The following is a 25,668-nucleotide window of genomic DNA, read 5'->3' on the forward strand; positions in this document are numbered from 1 at the left end:
AGAGGATCCCACAAATTTACCAGTGGGACCTACAGCTATGCAGATTGACTGTAGGATGCCCACTGCTCTACTTTGCATGTTTCTGGGAGCTTGCTGTGCACAAATTGGCTGACCCGTTTCCAACTTTACAATAGCAACTACACTTCAAAAGTACTTCATTGGCATAAAGCGTTTTGAAACATCCTGAGGTCATGAAAGCCATTGTGTAAGCTTTTTTTGAACAACTGTCTCTAAAGGTAGTACCTCCAGCAATGTGGTACCTCGTCAATATTGGACTGTAGCGTTGGCTTAAATTCTAAGCTCAAAAGCTGTGGTGGGGCTTGAACCCACAGCTTCCTGACTCAGAGATGCACCATTGCCAATTACCAAAAAAAATCTGATGCGAGTCTATTCAACAATTAAGAAGGGTGCTTTGTTTCAGAATGACCCTCTTACTTTCTGCCCACTGCTACATAGTGTATCAAGTATAGAACTCTTAAGATTTAAATATCGTGCATGAGTAATAGCAAAACATTTTTCTCCAGTTTGTTGGCTAAGCTTATTTTTAATTTAATAGAAAAAAACCCTTTGCATGCATTTAAAAACGAAATGGTGACTGTGTGTTTCCATTATGGAATGACTTTCCACTTGTAGATTTGAGCTTAACTCACCAATGAAAAAGAAACATAAAAGGTTGATACAGTTTTCCTAGTTCATGTGCTAAAATCTCAACAAATAAGTCTTTCATTCCATATTCCACAGTTACCCAGTGAAATCCTACAAACCAGGCACCAATAGTTTTGTTATACTCACTGCAGTAAATGAGAATTATTTACAGTTATTTATATAACTATGGTTATTATCTCTTGAAGATCTGCATTGTTTTGTATTGTTTCTGATAAGTCATGGCGAGTTGACTTGTCTTTATTTTGTTTATGTTGGTGCGTGTATAATTCCTACATTAGGGTCCAAAAGGAGAACCAGGCTTATTCCCCATTAAAGCACCACCTGGAGAACAGGTAACTTAGACTGGGATGTCATCCATGTGCTGTGCCATTGGGAGTCTTATGTGTAACAGTGTCTGTGCTACCATTTCATTTCCATCACTGTTGGTTGTCTGCACGATCCACTTTGTTCACTGAACACTATTTCTTTTCAAGGAGAATTTGTCACCAAAGGAATGAGAATTTCGGAATCTGGTCAACGTGCATGATATCAATGTTGGGATGGGGGGGTTTGCAAAGACTTGATGGTGCACTGCATGTGTTGTTTTGATGGTTTCTGTCCATGCTCCATCTCTACATGTCTTCAGTTTCTCACCGGGCAGGGGGAATCCATTAGCTTTTCATGTCCTTGTCGCATGTGGTGGTGGATCTGAACGATTGTTTCAATTTGCAAGTGCTTGTTCGGGAGCAGATAGTCTTTTCCACGTTTGCCAATCAGGCCGGGGAAATCAAAACGGGTGGCTTTAAAATGGGTCAGTGCCAGCAGTTTAGAACTTAGGAACAGGAGGAGGCCATTCAGCTCCTCGAGGCTGTCCCACCATTCAATTGGACTACGTTTGATCTGTACCTCAGCTCTTTTGACCCACCTTAGCTCAATGTTCCACTGATCAAAAACTGATCAATCTCAGCTCCAATTGTCCTTCAGTGTCCACAGCTTTTTGAGGAAGAGATTCCCAGCTTTCTTCCAACCATCGTGTGAAAAAATGCTGCTTGTTTTCTCTCCTGAATGACCGGCTTCTCATTTTAAGATTATTCCACGGCCGTTTTCGATTGCCGTCCCCACCACCAGAGGAAATATTTTCTCTGCATTTACCCGATTAAATCCTGTTCACATTTTAAACACCTTGATCAGGTCTCTCCCCTCAACCTTTGATACTCAAGGCAACGCAAGTTCAGTTTATGCAACTTATCCTAATAATTTACCATCAAACCTATTCCATCAGTATTCGTTAAACATAAGCCAAATGTTGTGATGATTTATATTTTATTCTACATTTTATGGATGACAGAATTCAAATTGCAGCATCCATGTTTACTCAAGTTTCTATAAGCAACACCACCCCTCCACCATCCTCCTGTCTCCCTCCATCTCTTTCCACCATCCCTCCACCTCCCTCCACCATCCCTCCACTATCTCTCTACCATCCCTCTATCATCCCTCCACCTCCCTCCACCATCCCTCCGCCTCCCTCTACCTCCCTCCATCATTCCTCCACCTCCATCCACCTCCCTCCACCATCCCTCCGCCTCCCTCCACCATCCTTCCACCTCCCTCCACTTCTCCCTCCCGCAAAAGCCATAGTGACAACTTGCCTGGATCATTGTGCTCATAGATTCTTTTCTAGGCCAAATGAGAGATGAATGCATGTTAAAAGGTATTGATAGTCGTTGGGGTAGATGACCAAACTGTCTATTGATCCTGGCCAGGAGACCAGGCTGGAATAAAGGAGTTAAAAATTAGAAAAATGCACAAAATATAATTTTGTTCTTCCATTCAAAGTTGGAGGGGAATACCTGCTCTCAACAAAGCTCACGAAGAACTATAGCACCATTTAATGTGTGGTTTTACATGCTATTTAAAATTTAACTTCACAGTTAATTAAAAATATGAACCAAAGATCTCATTTTACCTGATTTCTCATGAATCACAGCCTCCATCAATTTGTTAACGTTTCTGCTGATGAATCCAGGAGTTGGTTGTGCTCTTTAGAAGAAGTGGAGTAGTTATGAGCCCATTCAAATGGAGATGGCCGGGTCTGCACCTTTCAAAGAGTTCTAGACAAATTACTAAGAGATCTACCTCAGAAAAGTTAGTTTGCCCGATACAGAGTTTACTCCTCCTCCCTTCACCGTAGATGCACTCAAAATTCATCAAAGTCCAGAGATCTTGCAAACAGGTTGGCAACAGCCAAAGGTTTGACCATCATTAGTGCTGGAGTTTTAACCAACTGAAACCATTTAGATTGCCAACACAGCTTAATTACAGGTACACAAGTCTCTAAAAGGAACAACGCAGGTTAATAAAAACATTTTTAAAGAAGAGTGACCAAGCACTGGATGCATCTCCCGAAGGATAGAATTGAAGAGCAGAGAGGTTATGTTAAACCTTGCTTCAGCCACACGAGCAGTGCTGTGCCCAGTTCTTATTTGTATATTATGGAAGGGATATTGAGGTACGGGAGAAGGGGCAAAAAAAGATTCACAAGGGATGATACTGGAACTGAAAGGTTGTATCCATCAGGAGAGTTGGAACAAGCTGGGGTTCTTTTCTTTTGGCCCAGGGGTGACCTGATAGAGGTCTCTACTTGGTAGGATTGACAAAGAGAAAATGTTTCCACTTGACGATGAGTCAAAACTAGGGGTCCTAAATAGAAGATAGTCACAAATAAATCCAACAGGGGTTTCACAAGAAATGTCTTTACCCAGAGAGCGGTGAGAATGTGGAACTTGCTACCACAGGGAGTGGTTGAGGTGAATAGTATAGATACATTGAAGGGGAAGCTGGGTAAACATATGAGGGAGAAAGGAATAGAAGGATATGCTGATAGGGTGAGATGAAGAGGGATGGGAGGGGCCTCTTCTGGAGCATAAATGCATGGACCAATTGGGAAGAATCTATAATTTGATGGAAGCATCCTGCTTCCTGTTCAGTAAAGACCACTCTATGTATCCGGGGGCTACCAACGTACAATGGGATGGTAGCCACCAGTGACAGTGCTGATCCTCTCGATCCCATCGCCTCCCAGCCGCCTGGAGTCCTACAAATTTTCAGCGAGAAGAAAACTCCAACTTCCCTGAGTATCCAAATAATCTATCAATCTGAATATACTCAATGGCTGAGCATTCTCTGCTCTCTTACTTGCTCTGAGTGAAGAAATTCCTCCTCTTTTCAGTCCTAAATGGCTGACCCCTTAGCCTGAGATTGTACCCCATGATCTAGACTCTCCAGCCAGGGGGAAACGACCTCTGAGCATCGACCCTGTCAAACTGATTAGGAATATCTATTTCAATTAGACCAACTCTCATTCTTCTAAACTCCACTGACTAGAGAAGGTGAGAAGATTAAAGATATTCAAAAGAACTTAGAATCATAGGACACAGGAAGAGGCCATTCAGCCCCTTTGTGCCTGTGCTGGCCCTTTGACAGAGTTATCCAATTATCCTCACCTCCCCTGATTTATCCCCTCCAATCGTCATGTCACTTTTTTCCCCTTTAAATTCTTCGAATTCAGTGCAATAACTAAAGATTCAATACACAACGATGAGAGATGTTTATGGAATCCCTTTGGCATTGTCCATAACACATGTAGTTTTATATCTTTGTATCTGATCTTGTGAATTTTCTCTCGCACAGGGTGATCCAGGTACCATTGGCCTAGTCGGCCCTCCCGGTCCCGCAGGTCAAAAGGTAAAAAACTGTTCTTTTCTTTCTTACTGTAAGATTTTCCCCAAGACTATGTCATTAAAGGGGGGAAAAAAATCAAAGTGTGGTAATGGTTTGAGCCCTGGCTTATTTTTTATGTATGTTGAATTTTAACACTGATGGGCTTGCTGGTTGGAAGGGGAATGTGCAAGCTTTAAGCAGAATTGTGTCGCTGAAACCCAATAGGTGGTTTTAATCTGATCGGGAAGTTTAATCATCGATGGGGCAATCCCACCACGCACCCCACCCCCCAACCCTGCCAATACGGCAATGATTTAAACCCTCCCTCCTGGGGTCCCCACTCAGAAACAAGCAAAGGCAGAGGTTAGTGGTGATCCCATAGCGCTAGTTCAAAGCAGAGCTGGGGAGTTCTCCTCGGTGTCCTGGCCAATACTTATCCCTCAATCAACATCACAAAAACAGATTATCTGGTTATTATCTGTTTGTGGGAGCTTGCTGCGTAGAAATTGGTAGCTGAATTTCCTACCTTACAATCATGACTATATGTCAAAAAGTATTTCATTGGAAGCTAACGTTTAATACAGATACGTCAGGCTTTTTTTATTTGTTCATGGGATGTGTGTATCGCTGGCTAGGCCAGCATTTATTGCCCATCCCTAATTGCCCTTGAGAAGGTAGTGGTGAGCTGCCTTCTTGAACTGCTACAGTCCATGTCGTGTAGGTGCTGTTAGGGAGGGCATTCCAGGATTTTGATCCAGTGACAGTGAAGGTACAGCAATATATTTCCAAGTCAGGATGGTGAGTGACTTGGAGAGGAACTTCCAGCTGGTGGTGTTCCCATCTATCTGCTGCCCTTGTCCTTCTAGATGGTAGTGGTCATGGTTTGGAAGGTGCTGTCAAAGGAGCCTTGGTGAGTTGCTGCAGTGCATCTTGTAGATGGTACACACTACTGTTATTTTGCGTCGGTGGTGGAGGGAGTGAATGTTTGTGGATGTGGTGCCAATCAAATGGGCTGCTTTGTGCTGGATGGAGTCAAGCTTCTTGAGTGTTGTTGGAGCTGCACTCATCCAGGTAAGTGGAGAGTGTGTTGGAAGAGCCAAGGGACCCTGGGGTGCATATTGACAAAATCTTTGAAGATGACTAAACAAAGTGAACAAGCAAACAGATGGAATCACTGCATTGTGAATAGGGAAATTGAATACCAAAATAATTATGTCATAAAAAACCTTTACAAATCACTGATTAGACCCAGGTGGATTATTGGCCACAATTCTAGCTACTACAATTTAGGAAGGATGGCAAGTCTTTGGAAGGGGTGCACAGGAGGTTTACCAGAATACCATCAGGAGTGAGGAGAGATTGGAGATGCTGGGATTGTTCTCCTTAGAGCACGCAAGGTTAAATGTTGATTGTAATGATTTTGATAAAGCAAGTCAGGGAGCTGATGGCTCTGATCAAACCTCCACAAGAAGCTCACTGATAGGAAATGTCTCATCTCCCACCCTCCTGAAACCTGTAGATAAAAGCAAAAAACTGCGGGTGCTGGAAATCCAAAACAAAAACAAAAATACCTGGAAAAACTCAGCAGGTCCGGCAGCATTTGCGGAGAGGAACACAGTTAACGTTTCGAGTCCGTATGACTCTCAAGAGCCCAGCCCCTACAACCCTCCCTATCTTTGTAACCTCCTCCAGCCCCTACAATCCTCCCTATCTCTGAAACCTCCTCCAGCCCCTACAATCCTCCCTATCTCTGAAACCTCCTCCAGCCCCTACAATCCTCCCTATCTCTGAAACCTCCTCCAGTCCCACAACCCTCCGAGATCTCCGTGCTCGTTCAATTGTGACCTCTTGCACATCTCGATTTTCTCGGCTCCACCATTGCTGGCTGTACCTTCCACTGCCCGGGCCCTAATCTCTGAACTCCCCTCCTTAAACCTCTCTGCCGCTCTCACCCTCTTTCCTCCTTTAAGACACTTCAACAAAACATTGACTGAGCTTTTGGCCAGGATCTCCTGATCAGGAATTCACTGCCTGAGAGCGTGCTGGAAGTAGATTCAATCCAGGCAAAAAAAAGGGAATTCTTTTTCTGATGAAAAAAGGAGGGTTATGGGGAAAAGACAGGGAGTGGGACCAGGTGAGTTGCACTTGCAGAGAGCCAGCATCAGCATGATGGTTGAATGGCCTCCTCCTTTGCTGTAACCATTCTATGGGTAGAATTTTGCCCCCATCGGGGTGGAAGTTGAAGAGCGGGCACGTGGAGGTGCATCTCCAATTGGGGGCGCGCTGCCATTTTACGCCAATTAAGGCCCACCCAGCATGACATCTGCCAGGAAGCGCTATGCACTCCCTGTGCAGGCGGGTTGGGGGGGGGAAATCCCTCAGCTGGGAGTGTGGTCTTTCACGCACGCGCACGAAAGAGCGCACTCATCTCCCTGAGGCTAAGTGCAGCTTCAGGGAAATCGCCTCTACTGTACAAATTATTAAAGGTAGAAAACAAAATCCCTGACATGTCCCCCCATGTGACACTGTCACATGAGTTGGGACATGTCCATAACTTTTAAAAACACTTCAATAAAATTTTTTAAAACCTACATGAAACCTCATCCCGCCCATGGATGAGGTTTGATGCTTTTTCTAATTCCCGCTGGGGCTCCTGGCCTGCCCGTTAACCTTAAGGTTGGACGGGCAGGTCCATTAATTAGCTAAATGACTCGGTCAATGGCCTCAATTGGACATTGACAGGTCGGCGGGCACACAGCTGATTTTGCTGTGCCCCCACCTACCGGAAAATTTAAATGGGGCGCGGTGACATCGGGAGTTCCACACGTCATTTAACGCATCAGCGAGTGGGCCCCACCCCCCACTCGCCAATGGGAAAATCCTGGCCGATGATTCCTTCTATGGGTCAGCATCGGATGTTACTTAACAACTCCTAATTTTTAATTCTTTCATGGGATGTGGGTGTCACTGGCAATACCAGCATTTGTTGTCCATCCTGAATTGCCCTTGAACTGAATGGCTTGCTCGGCCATTTCATGGGGGCAGTTAAGAGTCAACCACGTCGCTGTGGGTCTGGAGTCACATGTAGGCCAGGCCAGGTAAGGACGGCAGATTTCCTTCCCTAAAGGGCATTAGTGAACCAGATGGGTTTTTATGACGATTGAAGGTAGTTCCATGGTCACCATTACTGAGTCTAACTTTATATTTTAGATTTATTAATTGAATTTAAATTGCACCAGTTGTTATGGGGGGGATTTAAACCCACGTCCCCAGAGGATGAGCCTGGGTTACCAGCCAGTAACATTACCACTACACCACCATCTCCCCCTGTGAAGTGCCTTGGGGTGTTTTACTACATTAATATAAACATAAGTGCAAGTTGCTGTTGGAGTGAATCTTGACGATATCATGACCAATGTATCAGGACGATTTGAGGAAGTTTTAATGCATTGTAACTGATACACGGTGTGCAGTGGGGGAACAGTGCATCTCTGAGGGTCAGCCCTTACATAGAAACAGGAGGAGGCCATTCAGCCAGTTCCATCATCCAATCAGATCATGGCTGATCTGTATCTTAACTCCAATTGCCCACCTTGTTTTTGTAACCCTAAATATGCTGAGTAATAACAATCTAATAATCTTTGTTTTGAATCCACAATTTCCTGACTCATGGGTGAGGGTTCCACTGTAGAAGCTGTGACTGACAAGGCTGTGCTTGTATGTGGTTACTTCCCCTGACATTTTGATTGCTTTGGATGATTTCCACAATTTCAGCCTTCAACACCTATTTCAATGTTTACATTTGTTCATCATATTTTGGAAAGGCGGCTGTAATTGCCAAGCATTCAACAACTGTTCTTTCTCACCAGGCACCTTAAGTACCTGCCTTACCACAGATTCCGGTTTGATTACATTCGTCCCTGGATCATTGCCATTTTCTATCCTAGGCTTACACTGGCATTGGCATTATCTTCACACACACACACACGCACACATATCCCTCTTTAAGCTAAATAGACTGAATTGGAGTGTCTTTCACTTTCAAATGGATTTCTTCCACTTCTAACAAGCCCTCTCACACTAGTTCTTAGTCAAAGGTACAGCAAAGGATCCATTGTCACTCTTTAGACTGTCATTAGGACAGGTGAGCGATGAAAAGAAAAGCACCTTTGCTTTCACGTTGCAGGTTACTGTATTGTGCTCCCATAGAGGGAGACTATTCAGTCCCTTTGAGCCTGTTCCACCGTTCAGTCAGATTGTGGCTGATCTATGTCATAACTCCCTCTATTGCCCCTGTTCTTTCATCATTAATACCTTTACACAACAAAAAATCTCATCAATCTCCATTTTGAAATTCTCCCCCCAGCCGAAACAATGTTTTGGAGATAGAATTCCACAACCGTTTTAAAAATCTATTCTCGAGATGTGAGCATCATTGGACCATCTCTAATTGTCCCTTGAGAAGGTGGTGGTGAGCTGACATCTTGAACCGCTGAAATCCATGTGGTGTAGGTACACCCACAGTGCTGTTAGGGAGGGAGCTCCAGTGACAGCGAAGGAACGGTGATATATTTCCAAGTCAGGATGGTGAGTGACTTGGAGGGGAGCTTCCAGGTGGCGGTGTTCCCATCTATCTGCTGCCCTCGTCCTTCTAGATGGTAGTGATCGTGGATTTGGAAGGTGCTGTCTAAGGAGCCTTGGTGAATTCCTGCAGGGCATCCTGTAGATGGTACACACTGCTGCTACTGTGCGTTGATGGTGGAGGGAGTGAATGTTTGTGGATGGGGTGCCAATCAAGCGGGGCTGCTTTGTCCTGGATGGTGTTGAGCTTCTTGAGTATTGTGGGAGCTGCACTCATCCAGGCAAGTGGGAGTATTCCATCACACTCCTGACTTGTGCCTTGTAGATGGTGGACAGGCTTTGGGAAGTCAGGAGGTGAGTTACTCGCCACAGGATTCCTAGCCTCTGACCTGCTCTTGTAGCCACAGCATTTATATGGCTAGTCCAATTCAGTTTCTGTTCAATGGTAACACCCAGGATGTTGTAAAGAAGGTGGGTCCTGGACATCACATCTGAAAAGCCTGGCTTTAATTTTAATGTTATGCCCCCTTGTTCTGGGCTTCCCCCTGCCCCAGGGGTAATAACTTCTGTCCATTAACTCCTTCAGTTATCTGAAACACATCCCAGCTTGACCTCAGCACCATGGCTTGTTCCTGGCAGTAGTGGACTCTGAAGAGGGGAGATATCATCAGCAGCTCACACTGTATTCAACTGAATCTGCTCCAAATTGGGGTTATGTAGGGATTGCCAACCCTTTAACATTGGCCCAGAGTCTCTAAGGGACTGAAGGTTAATCTCCAGGATAATTCTGGGAGAAAAACCATCGGGACATTAAAAGAATGCGGGGGTTTTTTTCCCACCCTTTTTAACATTGTTGTCTCTCTATGAGTTGTAAAAAAGTACTGGTGGTCAGAGAAAAGGCTGATAGTCAAAAAATACCCAAGAGTCTTTTCCTTCCTGATTGGCTGTGCTGAAGGCTGGGCTTTGACTGGACGTGTCGACAACCAATGACGAGAGGGTGGGGTGGGGCGATTGGTCATGTGATGGAACCTCCAGGGGGAGAATTTTCTCCCCATCGGGTGGGCGGGTTGGAAGTGGGTGCGGGCGGATGGGGAGCCAATCACCGCCCGCGATCTGCTGCACGCTGCCATTTTACATGGGCGGGCCAATTAAGGCCCGCCCAACGTGATGTGTGCTCGGGAGCGCTCAGCACTGCCTGTGCGGTTGGGGTGGGGGGGGCGGGGGGGGGGGGGGGGGGGGTGAGGGGGGGGGGGGGGGGGGGGGTGAGGGGGGTGGGGGGGGGTTGGGGGGTGGGGTGGGGGGGTGAGGAGGGAGAGTCAGGGCCTGTGCTTTTTCACGCACACGCGCAGAAATCTCCCTGAGGCAAGATTAAGTGCAGTTGTACAGTTGGGAAAAAAAGAAAAAAGAAAATTATTCAGACATGTCCCCTCATGTGACAGTGTCACATGAGCTGGGACATGTTTATGAATCTTGATAAAATGTTTTATTTAATTATTAAAACCTTCATGAAGCCTCATCCCGCCCGTGGATGAAGTTTCATGAGAAATGCGAAGGCCGCCTGGGCTCTTCGCCTGCCCCCCGCCAACCTTAAGGTTGGATGAGCAGCCCTGACAATGACACTAATTAGTTCATTAATGGCCTTGACAGGCCTATGACAGTTCGGCGGGCGCGCAGCCCACTCTGGTGTGCGCCTGCCAAATGAAAGCCCGGAATGGCGCACGGCGAATTCGGGACGCATACCCGACATCACCGGGCGTCATTTTAAGTGTCGGCGTGCGGGGCCCGCCCCCACACACCGAACAGGAAAATCCTGGCCCAGGAATACATTCAGGTAGAGTTGGCCTGTGTAGGGTCAAGAGAGATCAGACCAGCGAGAGGTGAAGACCCACTGTGATCCACACGAATAATCATTGCCCCCCGCCCCTTATGTAAACACCCTCTCCATCCCCCCCCATCCATTTTTTAGGTGGTGATCCTTTTTTCCACATATTTCTTCACCTTGTGTTACTCTTGCCATTCACTTGAATACTGATTAAGGTTTTAATTGAATATTTACCAGTAAACAAGCATTTCGATGTGATCAGTGATAACGCCTACTGCTGTAGACTTTGCCCCACATCTGGTTTTGAACGTGGTGGAGGGAGGCTTCTATATTTAGGACTTGATGATTTGTTTACTAAGTATGGAGCCAATACACGCTCTCAAGGGATAATTTGTTTAAACATTGTCTCCTGTTCCTGCCACAACCTCCATTCCCTTGCCACCCACTCCATCTCTCTCCCAGGCCACTGTCTGAGGCTGAACCAAACCCATCTGGCCCCGAGATAAGTTCACATTCGCATCCCCACTGCCCTACCACAACCCCCCAAATTCCACCTCCGTAACATTGCCCAACTTCACCCCTGACTCAGCCCATCAGTTGCGTCCATGCATTTGGTACCTCTAGACTCGAATATTCCGACACACTCCTGGCCTCACTCCCACAGTGCACCCCCTGTAAACTTGAGCTCATCCAAGACTCTGCTGCCCATGTCCTAACTCACACCAAGTCCCATTCAACCATCACATCTGTGCTCGCTGACCTGCATTGGCTCCCAGTCTGACAACACCCTGGTTTAAAAATCATCATGGTTGTTCTAAAATCCCCTGTGGTCTCACCACACCCTCCCCCTGCCCATCCGTCTCTGTAATCTTCACCAGCCTAGAACTCTCTGGGCTCCTGTAATTCTAGATAGGTTTACTAGATTGATACCTGGAATGAGCGGATTGTCTTATAAGGAAAGGGTGGACAGTGGGCTTGTTTCCACTGGAGTTTAGAAGAGTGAGGGGTGATTTGATTGAAATAACAAGATCCTGAACGGTATTGGCAACATGGAAAGGATATTTCCTCTTGTGGGTGAGTCCAGAACTAGGGGGCAATTAGGTGTTTAAAATTAGGTGTTGCCCTTTTAGGACAGAGATGAGGAGAAATGTTTTCCCTCAGAGGGTTGTGCGACTTTGGAACTCTCTGCCTCAGAAGGTGGTGGAGGTGGGGTCAATAAATATTTTCATGGCGGAGGTAGATAGATTCTTGTTAGGCAAGGGAATCAAAGGTTATTGGAGTTAGATGGGAATATGGAATTCATAAAGACTCATAGACGTTTACAGCACAGAAGGAGGCCATTCGGCCCCATCGTGTCCGCACCGGTCAACAAAGATCTGACTACAATAATCCCATTTTTCTGCGCTTGGCCCATAGCCCTGGAGGCTATGGCAATGCAAGTAAATCCAAAACACAAACAGATCAGTCATGATCTTATTGAATGGTGGAGCAGGCTCGAGGGGCCAAATGGCCTACTTCTACCCCTATTTTGTATGTTCGTATGGTTCTGGCCTCATTAGCATCCCAGATTTTAATCACTCCACCATTGGCGGCCGTGGCTTCAGCTGCCTGGATCCCAAGCTCTGGAACTCCCTCCCTAAACCTCTCCACTCTCTCCTCATCTAAAATTCTCCTTAAAACCTACCTCGGTAACGGAGCCCGGTCTTAATATCCTGATGTGGCTCGATGTCCCGCTTATGTCTCATATTGTGAAGTGCCTTGGGCCATTTTACTATATTAAATGCCCTGTAGAAACATCCGTTGTTATTGCTGTGAATATAACCAAGCTGGATTCCGCTAAATTAACTGAAGACACGGTTTCTCGATGACTAAAATGAGCTTTAGGCTCCCACATCCGATAAAGATTGAAAAGTTGTTGGTTGTAAGAGAGGCTTTGACCGAGTCTCGTGTTTGCATGTGACGTTGTCACAGCAAAGTAAGTCAAGATAACCATGAAGCTCAAATAAGGGGAAAAACAATGGTCGGTTTCAAAGTGTTTTTTAAATATAAGACTCCCATTGGAAAGTTAGATTCTCAAGAATCTCAGGAAATGAGTTTCACGACATGTCCCATTTTATTTCTAAATGAAACCAGTGGTGAGCAGTACAGTGTGGGTCATTAACCAAGTTCTCCATTCGATCCCATGGCTTTAATTCTCACCCAGTGAGTCAAGGTAAAAATGAACCCCCGATGCCTTTGAGATAAGGAGGGGGAAAATAAAACAGCCAGAACTCCGACCACCGGGAAGAAAAGGAAACATTTGCATTTCTATAGCACCTTTCACAGCCTCAGGTTATCTCAAAGCGCTTTCCAGCCAGTGAAGAGCTTTATGAAGTATAGTCGCTGCTGTGATGTAGGGAACATGGCAGCCAATTTTCACACAGCAAGATCCCAAACAAATCAATGTGAAAACGACCGGACGATCTTTTTTTTAATGATCTTGATTAAGCGATAAATATTGCCAAGCACAGAAGAGAAATCCTCTGCTCTTCTTTCAAATAGTGCCACCCAATCTTTTACACCCACCTGAGAAGGTAGATGGAGTCTTGCATCTTGTCTGAAAGATGACACCTCTGAAAGTGCAGCACTCCCTCAGTACTGACTCTCTGACTGCAGCACTCCCTCAGTACTGACCCTCTGACAGTGCAGCACTCTCTCAACATTGACCCTCTGACAGTGCAGCACTCCCTCAGTACTGACCCTCCGATAGTGCAGCACTCCCTCAGTATTGACTCTCCGACAGTGCGGCACTCCCTCAGTACTGGCTCTCTGACTGTGCAGCACTCCCTCAGTACTGACCCTCTGACAGTGCAGAACTCCCTCAGTACTGACCCTCTGACAAGTGCAACACTCCTTCAGTACTGACCCTCTGACAGTGCAGCACTCCCTCAGGACTAACCCTCCGACAGTGCAGCACTCCCTCAGTACTGACCCTCTGACAGTGCAGCACTCCCTCAGTACTGACCCTCTGACAGTGCAGCACTCCCTCAGTACTGACCCTCTGACAGTGCAGCACTCCCTCAGTACTGATCCTCTGACAGTGCCGCATTCCCTCAGTACTAACCCTCCGACAGCGCAGCACTCGCTCAGTACTGACCCTCTGACAGTGCAGCATTCCCTCAGTACTGACCGTCTGACGGTGCAGCACTCCCTCAGTACTGACCCTCTGACAGTGCAGCACTCCCTCAGTACTGACCCTCTGACGGTGCAGCACTCCCTCAGTACTGACCCTCTGACAGTGCAGCACTCCGTCAGCACAGACCCTCTGACAGTGCAGCACTCCCTCAGTACTGACCCTCTGACAGTGCTGCACTCTCTCAGTACTGCACTAGGAGTGTCAGTCTGGATATGTACTGAGGTCTCCATGTAATTTGAAGCTACAGTCTGCTGACTCAGAGGGGTGAGTGCTACCCACTGAGCCAGGATGGACATTATTCTGAAGAAGGGTCATACAGACTCAAAATGTTAACTCAGTTTCCCTCTTCACAGATGCTGTCAGACCTGCTGAGTTTTTCCAGCATTTTCTGTTTTTATTCCTGACTCAGTCTGCCTCATGTCCAAAGCTTTGCACTTAAAAGCTCCAGAAATCTGACTTCCAAGTTTGAATTCCTTTATAATTTTATCTGTCACAAAATTTCTCAAATGTGGCAGATCCCCCCCGCACAGGAAATCACCTGCGTGCATTAAGAGAATTCCTGCTAGCTTTCTTTCATCGTTCCAATAAAACATTTCTGGATCTGCTTTTAGCTGAAAACAACCAGCTTTTAGTAGGATGGATCTAACTGAAAAATACCAAACCCATTAGCCCGTAAACACACTTGTTCAGCCTCTATAATTTCCCCTCTATATCACCTGCTTCTTTTGGAGGCTTTAAGAATTCTTCTCTTTGGAATTGTTCCCCTTGCAAAAATGCTGCTTTGACATCAACAGATTCACATTCCCAAGAATATGTAGCTAAGAGTGCGAGGAAAATCCTCAAACTGGTGTTGGGAATTCTGCTCTAACTTCCTGGTTACACAGTTGTTCCTCAAATCCCCGAGTTACAAGTCTGACTTTAGTTTTATACATACCTTTGGGAAGTACTTTCTCCGAACATATCCATCTATGGGACAACACTGGCTGTCCTTTGTCAGGCACCTCCATGTAAACACCAAACTCTCCCCAATTGTCGAGTTCTTTTTGTTTTGCCTCCTTTGCCAATTTACCATCAAACTTGTTAGTAAACACTAGAGTTTCTCTATCGTAGGGGCTCCTACTTCTTCTGACACTCCTCACCTGTTTTTTAGTCCTTGCTCTTGTTAAACAACGTCCCCTATTAGATCTCCTGTCCCTATCTGGGCGACTATGACACGACCCATCCCTCCTGTGACTAGACTTCCTTTTACAAGTTCTTGATCTTTTACTTGGGTTGTGATCACTATAGCGCCCACTGCCTGAACTTACACTACGCTTCCTGGCTTTCCTGCCCTTCCTACTGTGACTTCCCTCCACTCACTAATCCCTTCTGACACATACACCACCCTAGTTCTAACTTTTGATAGTTATGACAAACGGCCCTATCCTGATCTTCACGATCATTTGGTCCACTCTCAGTTGGCCTGTTATCTGCCACAATCCGGTGTTCGTACAAGTCCGGCATATTCGTGTGCAAAGTGCCTGGTGCATCTTCAGTTTCCTTCCTCTGTTCAGGTTCTGTCGGTGTGTAATCCATGCCAGTGAGCCGCGTGGAATGTACTCTCTCAGTTTGGTTACCACTTTGCAAGATTATTGTTTTGCCATCAGTGCCTATAACTTTTCCTGGGCCTATCCACTCTTTCCGCCCTTCTCCTTCGTAATACGTCATGTTCCGGGGCTTAAAATTCATCCCTGGTGGCCTAATTCGATACCTCAAAGCTCTCCTGATTTTTTTCTGAAACCTTTACCTTAATAAATGCTCTCCTCCCTGCACGGCATTCAAATGTCCTGCAAAAATGGAACTAATGATCATCCCCTCCAAAGCGGCAGGGGGGATGGTCCCACATTATTGACGGTATCTTCAGATTCCTGCCATTAACTAATTGACAAAGGCTATAGCTCCCAACCATCTGAAGTGTGTTTTTTGCATGTACTCCCCACGCTAGAGCAGTTGTCAATTTACAATTCGGTTGGTCAGTTAAAACTTTTCAGAGCATTTTGTCGATCACAGCGTGATGTCTCTCACATGTCCCAGTGCTGAAAGGACTGTCTGCTGCTGTGTGCATTACCACAACTTCCAAATTTTCACACACGCTCCTGAATTCATCATTGACAAATTCTCCTCCAGTGTCCAGTAAGAATTTAGCTGGTGCTCCCAGCCCTGTTCCCTTCCATCTTTCCATTATCTTATCGATGATTACTTTTTTGTCTTTACTACAAATTACCATTGCCAGACTAAATGTAATCACTACATCTACAAAATGTAGAAGAAAAACATTTTTCTCCTTTTTCACATACTTTGAGGTCCAACGCTATAATTTCATTAAAATCTCTCGCCAGTGGAAGACTTACCACTGGTCGCGATAGCATTCTCCTGGGGAAAAACTTTCCCCCTGTTGGGGGGGAAGTGCGGGACCGGGCCCGGGTGGGCGTGCCTCCGATCGGCGCCCCCTGCTCGGGGGGTGTGCCGCCATTTTACGTGGGCGGGCCAATTAAGGCCCACCCAACGTGTCGTCCGCTCGGAAGCGCGATGCGCTCCCTGTGCGGACGGGGGGGATTCCCTCAACCGGGAGTGTGCTCTTTCGCACATGTGCACAAAAGAGTGCACTGATCTCCCTGAGGCTAAGTGCAACATCAGGGAGATTGGCTTGGAATTAAAAATTGTAATACAAATGATAAAAAAATTTCCCTGACATGTCCCCTCATGCGACACTGTCACATGAGTTGGGACATGTCCTTAGCTTTTATTGAAACCTTTAATAAAATTTTAAATACCCTCATGAAACCTCATCCCGCCCGTGGATGAGGTTTCATGCTTTTTCTGAAGCCCGCCAGGGCTCCCGGCCTGCCCGCCAACCCTAAGTTTGGACGGGCAGATCCATTAATGACCTTAATTAGTTTTTCAATGGCCTCAATAGGTCGTTGACAGGTCGGCGGGCGCACAGCTGACTCAACTGCACCCCCGCCAACCTGAAAATGGAAATAACGCGGGGTGATGTCGGGTGGAACTCCCAACATCATCACACATCAATTTACATGTCGGCGAGCAGGCCCCATCCCCGCTCACTGACAGGAAGATCCTGCCCCTGTACGTTTTACAAATATCACATTTTTCACTAATATCCTTGGCAAGTCTAGTCTTGGACAGCTGGAAATCACCTCGCGCTACCAAGTGGAAAGTTCGGCCGTCCAGGGCAAGAGTGAAATTGTTACTAGGAAGTATATTAAATGGCACAAAGAGCAGATGAACTACACGGGCACCTCGCCTCTCTCTAGAGAAGGAGAAGAAAGCTTGTTGTTAAAACAGAAAATTCTGGAAATGCTCGGCAGACTTGGCAGTGTCTGCGGAGAGAAACAAGAGTCCACGTTTCAGGTCGATGATCTTATATCGCAGCCGCCAGTCGAGATTTAGCAGAACGGTAAACCACAACTTTTAACTGTAAGGCAACAGGCCTGAAACGTTGAGGTGAATTTTCCACCCTCATTGCAGTGTGTGGCCGGGGGTGGGGGGGTGGGGTGGAGCCAGAAAATGTGGCGAGTGGTTGAAAAACCCGTTGCCTCTGGCGGGACCCCAGAGGATCCCGCTAGCGGGATGGGCCGGAAAATGTTTCTCTCTCCGCAGATACTGCCTGAACTGCTGAGTATCTCCCGCATTTTCTGCTTTTATTTCAGAATTTCCAGCATTTGCCGTGTTTTGCTTTTATAGAAAGCTTAGTGTTTGCTGCTAGCTGTAACTTGAGCTGCAGTGTTAGCTTTTACTATTCTGTTGATCAGATTATTTGGCTGATTTAAACTTCTTAATCTGTGACTGTCAGCACATGGAGCAGGAGTGAATACATTGATTGGACCCTCTCCAGCCTTTACAAGAATAACTGTCCTACCTTCATTGGCCTTTATTCCTGGCTGTCTAAACTCTTTCCCTGTATTCTTATCGGCATTCTGAACAGTTTCACGAGTGATTAAAGGAGCAGAGGTTAGATCTCTGGGGAAAGGGAATATTGGGAGAGTTTCTGCGCTACTTTCACAATGGTTTCACAGAGAGCTTTTCCCACTTGTTTCAGGAGTCCAAATCTAGGGGCCATAAATTCAAGATAGTCACTGATAAATCCAGTTGGGAATTCAGGAGAAACTGCTGTACCCAGAGAGTGGGGAAGAATGTGGAACTAGCTATCACAGTTGAGGTGAATAGTACAGATACATTTAACAGGAAACAGCATAAACATATGAGGGAGAAAGGAATAGACGGTTTTGTTGAAAGGGTGAGGTGAAGAGGGGGTGGGAGGAGAATTGTGTGGAGCATAAACACCAGCATGGATCAGTTGTGCCAAACAGCCTCTATGTAATTCTATGTAATTATGGGAATTACTTGCAATGAAGTGACACACAGTGAAGTGTGACTTCTGATATGTGACCAACACACACACACAAACAGCACAAGGCAAGGCAGTTATGCTAAACCTTTTATAAATCACTGGTTAGGTCCCAGATGGAGCATTGCGTCGAATTCTGGGCACGGTGCTTTGGAAAGGATGTGAAGACCTTGGAGAGAGTGCAGAGGGAGATTTACTAGAATGGGAGCAGAGACTTCAGTTACTGGAGAGGCTGGAGAGGCTGGGTTTGGTCTTTTTAGAGCAGAGGGGGTTAAGGGGAAATTTGATTGAGGGGTTCAAAAGCATGGTAAGTTTTAATGGAGTAAATTAGGAGAAACTGTTTATGAACTTGTTCACTTTGGCAGGAAGAATAGAAGAGCAGTATACTATTTAAATGGAGGAAGATTGCAGAACTCGGTGGTACAGAGGGACCTGGGTGTCCTGGTACATGAATCACAAAAAGTTCGCCTGCAGGTACGGCAAAGTGATTAGGAAGGCAAATGGAATGTTGGCGTTTATTGCAAAGGGAATCGAGAATAAAAGTAGGGAAGTGTTACTATTGCTGTACAGGGCCTGAGTGAGTCTGCAGCTGGAGTACTTTGTATAGGTTTGGTCTCCTTATTTAAGAAATGATATAATTGCATTAGAAGCAGTTCAGAAAATATTTACCCAACTGGTTCCTGGGATGAGGGGGTTATCCAATGAGGAAAGGTTGGACAGGCTGGGCCTGTATCCACTGGAGTTTAGAAGATTGAGAGGTGATCTGATTGAAATGTATAAGATCCTGAGGGGACTTGACAGGGTGGATGCTGAATGGATGTTTCTCCTTGTGGGAGAGACTAGAACTAGGGGACACAGTTTAAAAATAAGTGGTCACCCATTTAAGATGGAGATGAGGAGAAATGTTTTCTCTCAGAGGGTCGTTAGTCTGAAGCATTCTCTTCCCCAGAGAGCAGTGGGGGCAGGTCATTGAATATTTTTAAGGCTGAGTTCGATAGATTCTTATCTGACAAGGGGATGTAAGGGGTGGACAGGAAAGTGGAGTTGAGGCCACAATTAGATCAGCCACGATCTTACCAAACTGTGGGGCAGGCTCGAGGGGCCAAATGGCCTACTCCTGCTCCTAATTCTTATGTTTTGTCTTCTTGTGCTCCGGTGAACACTGAGTATATGATGGAAATTAAACGTGTAACTTCAAATGCTATCTGCCACTAATTATGTTGTGGAATGAATTTGAAGGTGTTGGCATAATGTGTTGAGTTTCAATCTCCTTCGTGACCAAAAAAAGCTTCAGTTCTTCACTGTTTCTGTTTCAGGGTCCCAAAGGATATCAAGGTGCACCCGGACCACCAGGGGAACAAGTATGTACTGCCCTCCTCTTCCTGTAGACATTTATATTGTTAGATCAGTTTGTAAAGTGGTGTTTGTCACGGTGTTAGATTTTTAGATTGCTGCTTCCCCCCACCCACTGAGTGCGATACCGCTATTCCTTATCCCAACTCATACAAAAGCCCGATTCATCTACCCCTCCTTTGCTTAATGACCTGCAATGATTCTCAGACAAGCAATTTTTAAAATGTTTTGGGCAGAATTTGATGCTCCCTCACCAGTGGGTTAGACATAGAGAAGATGCTTCCACTTGTTGGAAGAGAAAAATATAAGATTGCCACCAATTAATCCAATCAGGAATTCAGGGGAAACCTCTTCACCCAGAGAGTGGTGAGAATGTGGAACTCACCAGGAGTGGTTGAGGCAAAAAGCAAGGATATATTGAAGGGGAATCTAGATCAGCACATGAGGGATAAAGGAGTAGAACGATATGCTGATAGGGTGAGATGAAGAGGGGTAGGAGGAGGCTCATGTCGAGCATAAACACGAGCATGGAGCAGGTGGGCCGAATGGCCTGTTTCTGGGCGATAGACTCGATGCAGCTTGATAAATGTTTTGAAAGCGGCCTCGTAATGCAGAATGTTATTGCTATTTGAGCACAGTGGCTTAAAGTATAGTTAACACTGGGGAAAAGAGCAGATTTATTTTCCTGGCTGAATCTTCAAATTCCTGCTGCTTTGGCTGCTCTTTGGCCCAAGCTGAAACACAGTCACTGCTCTGCTACCAGTGAGAGTGACAGACATATCTGAGTTTGGAAATCAACCTTGTAGGTGAACTACAGGTGCCATGTTGCCCTTTAGGTATTCTAACCATTGTAATGGAAAGACCTAGCAGCATTGCGATTGGCCATTGAGTTTGGAAAATTAGATACGTTTGGTTAGCTACAAAATAAAGTGTTACTTTGTTCACTTGTTATGCCAATAATCAGGGTTATGAAAATAACTTTTGCTTGACATAAGCAAAAGAACCGAGGGATACAACATTGAAAGTATGTCTGCTTCTTAGATATCTTATTTTTATGATTAAATAAAGCACAATAACCTAGATAGTGCAAGATTACATGGAATTAAATAGCACAGCATAGAAACATGCCTTTAAGCCCAACTGGCCCTTACTAGCTTTTATAATCCTGTTATAGCAAATCTTTTTCCATCACTAAGTTCCATTTGAATCCATTCAGGGGCTGAAATGTCCAGGAAATTCAGCTGATTGCTTGATATGACTTCACTAAACATGTCAACTACTTGGCTTCAACTGGAGTATTGTGTCTAGTTCTGGGTGCCAAACTTTAGGAAGGAAGTGAAGGCATTGGAGAGAGTGCAGAAAAGATTCACGAGAATGGTTCCAGGGTTGAGGAACTTCAGTTATGTAAATGGATTGGAGAGGTTGGAGCTGTTCTTCTTGGTGAAGACAAGGCTGAGAGGAGATTTGGTCAAGCTGTTCGAAATCGCAAGGCGTCTGCACAGTGTGGATCGGGAGAAATTGTTCTTAATGCTGGAAGGTTCGAGAATGAGAGGGCACAGGTTTAAGGTGATTGGCAAAAGGAACAATGGAGACATGAGGAGAAACTTTTTCATGCAGAGAGTGGTTAGGATCTAGAATGCACTGCCTGAGAGTGTGGTGGGGGCAGATTCAATCGAGGCTTTCAAGAGGGGATTTGTTATGTTTTACTATGGGGTCACTTTGCTCGCATGTTCACCTGTCGACAGGTGAGTTGATTACAATATACGGCAGATGCAGAGACCAATATGAAATGAAGCTCATACTATTTGTTTACACAAACAACCGAGCGCTAACATGATGTATTTATGTCATTTTCAGTGATTTTTTTTTGTTATTCTTTCATGGGGTTTGGGTGTCACTGGCTAAGCCAGCATCTGTTGCCCACCCCTAATTGCCCTTAAACTGAGTGACTTGCCACTCTGCTTCAGGGGGCAGTTAAGAGTCAACCACATTGCTGTGGGTCTGGAGTCACATGTAGGCCAGACCAGGTAAGGACAGCAGATTTCCTTCCTTAAAGGACATTAGTGAACCAGATGGATTTTTACAACAATTGACAATGGCTTCACTACTGAAACTAACTTTTCAAATCCAGGTTAATTGAACCCTTGTCTCCAGAACATTAGCCTGGGCCCCTGCATTACACTACCACTGCACCACCATCTCCCCAGCTATACGTGACCCACAGAAACGTGGTTGACTCTTAACTGCTTCCTGAAATGGCCGAGCAAGACACTCGGTTATATCCAAGATGGCGGCCACCGCCAGCGACACCCACATCCTTCCGTTGGATGAAAATGCAATTCCCCAAATGTGCCCAAATGTGCAAACTCTAGCCCATTATTTCTCATCGTGGTACGTGTTTTAATGTTGGATGTTTATATCCTGCAGGGTCCCCCTGGTCTGGATGGAAAACCCGGAGTGAGTGGATACCCTGGCAGGCAGGTGCAGTAACTATACTTTGGATTTTTCAGAGAGTTGCAGCTGCCTCATTCAAATCCTTGGAAGTTTTCTTTGTAGCAACATTGTAGGCTTTTGTTCAGTTCCCACAATCTACCAATCTTAGCCTTCCTCAAACCTTAGAATACGTTAGGTGCGTTTGCATCTGTCAGGTTTTATTTGATTACATTCCTATGAAGCACCTTGGGATGTTTTCCTATGTTAAAGGTGCTCTATGTTGCAATGTTGTTATTGTAAGAATGTTTGTACCTTTAAACCCATTAGAGTTTTTCTTTTCACTTTCTTTGTCTCGCTGTTATTTTTAAAATTTCTCCTGAAATATTCGGTATTATACAGAGTTTACAGCACAGAAAAGGATTTATGTTTCACACGAGCCTCCTCCTCTTCGCCGAACCCTATCACTATAATCCTTCTCTCCCTTTCTACCTCATGTGTTTACCCAGCTTAAATGCATCTCTGCTATTGGCTTTAGTAGTTTATGGAGGCTTGCCTCTTCACCTCATACCGTGCGGAGCCCCTCAATCTATATATAAACAGTTGTCTCTCTCTAATGGAGGGAGATGCCTATGGTCTTTTGTGCACTAGGTAGGGTTACCAACTGTGATTAAATGTTTTCCTGAAGGTTTCATCACACATGACTTGCCCCCATCCTCCAACCATTAGTCGGCCAACACATCGATCCCTGCGATGCACTGCCTTCCTATGCCAATTGGAAAGCAAAGAAGATTCATTACCCATTTGGATGATGCTTGACTGTCAGCCAAACAACCTTTATTTCCACCCCCCCATTTTCAATATTTTTATATCTGGTAAAGAGAAATGTTCAAAGAAAAAGACAAAACAAAAAACCCAATCTTTTTCAATGTCCGGATGATTTTTCTTCAGGGTTGCACACAGCAGTGTCCTGAAGATTGATCTTCAATTCCTGGAGACTCCAGGTTAATCCTAGACTGTTGGCAACCCAAGGCTGAGGGGTTAAGTTACTTTATTTGCCTCAACCAGCCCCTGGGTTAGTGAGTTCGTCTTTTTCACCACTCTCTGGTTAAGGAAGCTTCTTCTGAATTGTGTATTGGATGTATTAGTGAGAATCTTATATTGGACTGCCTGCAAGTGTAAATATCTTCTCTACGTCAATAATTTTAAAGCCCTCTATTAGATCACCCCTCAGCCTTATCTTTTCTAAGTGAAAGAGCCCCGGCCTGTCACATCTTTCCTGACAGTTATACCCTCTCAGTTTTGGTGTCATTTTTGTAAACCTTCTCTTGCACCTTGTCCTTGTGCCTCTATACTTTCTATAATATGGAGACTAGAATTGTTCACAGTGCTCCAAGTATGGTCTCACCAAGTTTCGATGCATCTTAAACATAACTTCTCTGCTTTTCAATTCTATCTTTCCAGAAATGGATCCCAGGGCTTGGTTTGCTTTTTTTTAATGACTTCATTAAATTGTGCAACTATCTTTAGTGATGTAGGTAGTTACCATCATCATCAATTTATGACCCTGAGTGCATTTTCAGCTTGGAGCTGGACAGCAACTGAACAGTTGTTGGTTCAAATCCAAACCAAGGCAACTTGTGTAATTGGGTTTAATAAATTTGGTGTTCATGATTGTGGGCAAACCATGTACATGAAGAACTTACATATTAACATCGACGTAATTCACTATCATTTTTAGAAGTCCTTTAAGAAAGCTCTGAGCCAATGCACATATTTGTCATGTTTTTTATAATGTTATGAAAGCACCAATCACTCATTAGGAATTGGGTAGACACATTGTAGGTTCATTTATTGAGACTAGGTACATGAGAACATGCATACATGGATAGAAAGCTTAATCCAATTAAAGGCCCTGGAAGCTGGAGGGCCTATAAGAAGGCTCGCTGGCACTGAAGAAGCAGCAGGCTGACTTTACAGGTAAGTGAGAGAGAGAGAGCAGGCTTCCCAAATTGTTGGCACCTTCTGTCCAACTTTTTTAACTTTAAATTAAAATATGACCCTCAAGCCACCATTGTGGAGACGCGCCTATAATCTTAACTACTGATATATTTATTCTTCTCTTTATTGCAGGGTTTAGTTGGGCCAAAGGGAAATCCTGGTCCAAAAGGTGGAAGGGTGAGTAAGACTTTATAGATGTTTAAATGACAATGCAGAGCGTAAGAAGTGTGAACGTAAGAAATAGGAGCTGGACTTGTCCCTTTGAGTCTATAACATCATTCAACAAGATTATAGCTGATCTTCTGCCTCAACTCCACCTTCCTGCATATCCCTTAATTCCCTTAGTACCCAAAAATCTATTGAGTTCAAACTGGAATATATTCAATGATGGAGCATCCACAGCCCTCTGCAGTAGAGAATTCCAAAGATTCACAACAATCTGACTGAAGAAACTTCACCTCACCTCAGTCCGAAATATCCAAACCCTTATTTTGAAACAGCATTTGAGATTCTCCAGCCAAGAAGACACGTTCTCAGTACCTGCCCTGTCAAGCCACTTAAAAAATTTATATGTTTCAATCGAATCACCTTTCTAAACTCCAACAGGAGGGAATCTAACCATCTGCCTACAGGGATAGATGGTTGTGGTTGTTGGAGGTCAATCATCTCAGCTCCAGGACATCACTGCAGGAGTTCCTCAGGATAGTGTCCTAGGCCCAACCATCTTCAGCTGCTTCATCAATAACTTTCCTTCCATCATAAGGTCAGGAGTGGGGATGTTCGCTGATAATTGCACAATGTTCAGCACCATTCGCGACTCCTCAGATACTGAAGCAGTCCATGTCCAAATGCAGCAAGACCTGGAAAATATCCAGGCTTGGGCTGACAAGTGGCAAGTAACATTCACTCCACACAAGTGCCAGGCAGTGACTGTCTCCAACAAGAGAGAAACAAATCATCTCCCCTTGATGTTTAATGGCATTACCATCACTGAATCCCCCACTATCAACATCCTGGGGGTTACCATTGACCAGAAACTGAACTGGACTAGCCATATAAATACTGTGGCTACAAGAGCAGGTCAGAGGCTAGGAATCCTGTGGAGAGTAACTCACCTCCTGACTCCCCAAAGCCTGTCCACTATCTAAAAGGCACAAGTCAGGAGTGTGATGGAATACTCTCCACTTTACTGGATGAGTGCAGCTCCAACAACACTCAAGAAGCTCGGCACCATCTAGGACAAAGCAGCCCGCTTGATTGGAACTGCATGCACAGATATTCACTCTGTCTACCATCAACACACAGTAGCAGCAGTGTGTGTACCATCTACAAGATGCACTGCAGTAACTCACCAAGGCTCCTTAGACAGCACCTTCCAAACCTACGACCACTACCACCTGGAAGGACAAGGGTAGCAGATAGATGGGAACACCACCACCTGGAAGTCCCCCTCCAAGTCACTCACCATCCTGACTTGGAAATATATCGCCGTTCCTTCACTGTTGCTGGGTCAAAATCCTGGAACTCTCT

General features: G+C 45.2%; 1 protein-coding gene across 1 annotated transcript in view; it reads left to right on the forward strand.

The window, feature by feature from the left end:
• col24a1 (collagen type XXIV alpha 1) overlaps window positions 1–25,668 on the forward strand; it is a 721,848-nt gene that overhangs the window by 229,772 nt on the left and 466,408 nt on the right. Inside the window, exons 5-9 of the mRNA XM_078561886.1 lie at window positions 945–998; window positions 4,339–4,392; window positions 19,671–19,715; window positions 22,135–22,188; window positions 24,271–24,315. Of these exons, the coding sequence (XP_078418012.1) occupies window positions 945–998; window positions 4,339–4,392; window positions 19,671–19,715; window positions 22,135–22,188; window positions 24,271–24,315 (252 nt within the window). The remainder of the gene's footprint in view (window positions 1–944; window positions 999–4,338; window positions 4,393–19,670; window positions 19,716–22,134; window positions 22,189–24,270; window positions 24,316–25,668) is intronic.

Source organism: Cetorhinus maximus, chromosome 17, assembly GCF_964194155.1.
Source record: "Cetorhinus maximus chromosome 17, sCetMax3.hap1.1, whole genome shotgun sequence".
In the NCBI taxonomy this organism is placed as follows: domain Eukaryota; kingdom Metazoa; phylum Chordata; class Chondrichthyes; order Lamniformes; family Cetorhinidae; genus Cetorhinus; species Cetorhinus maximus.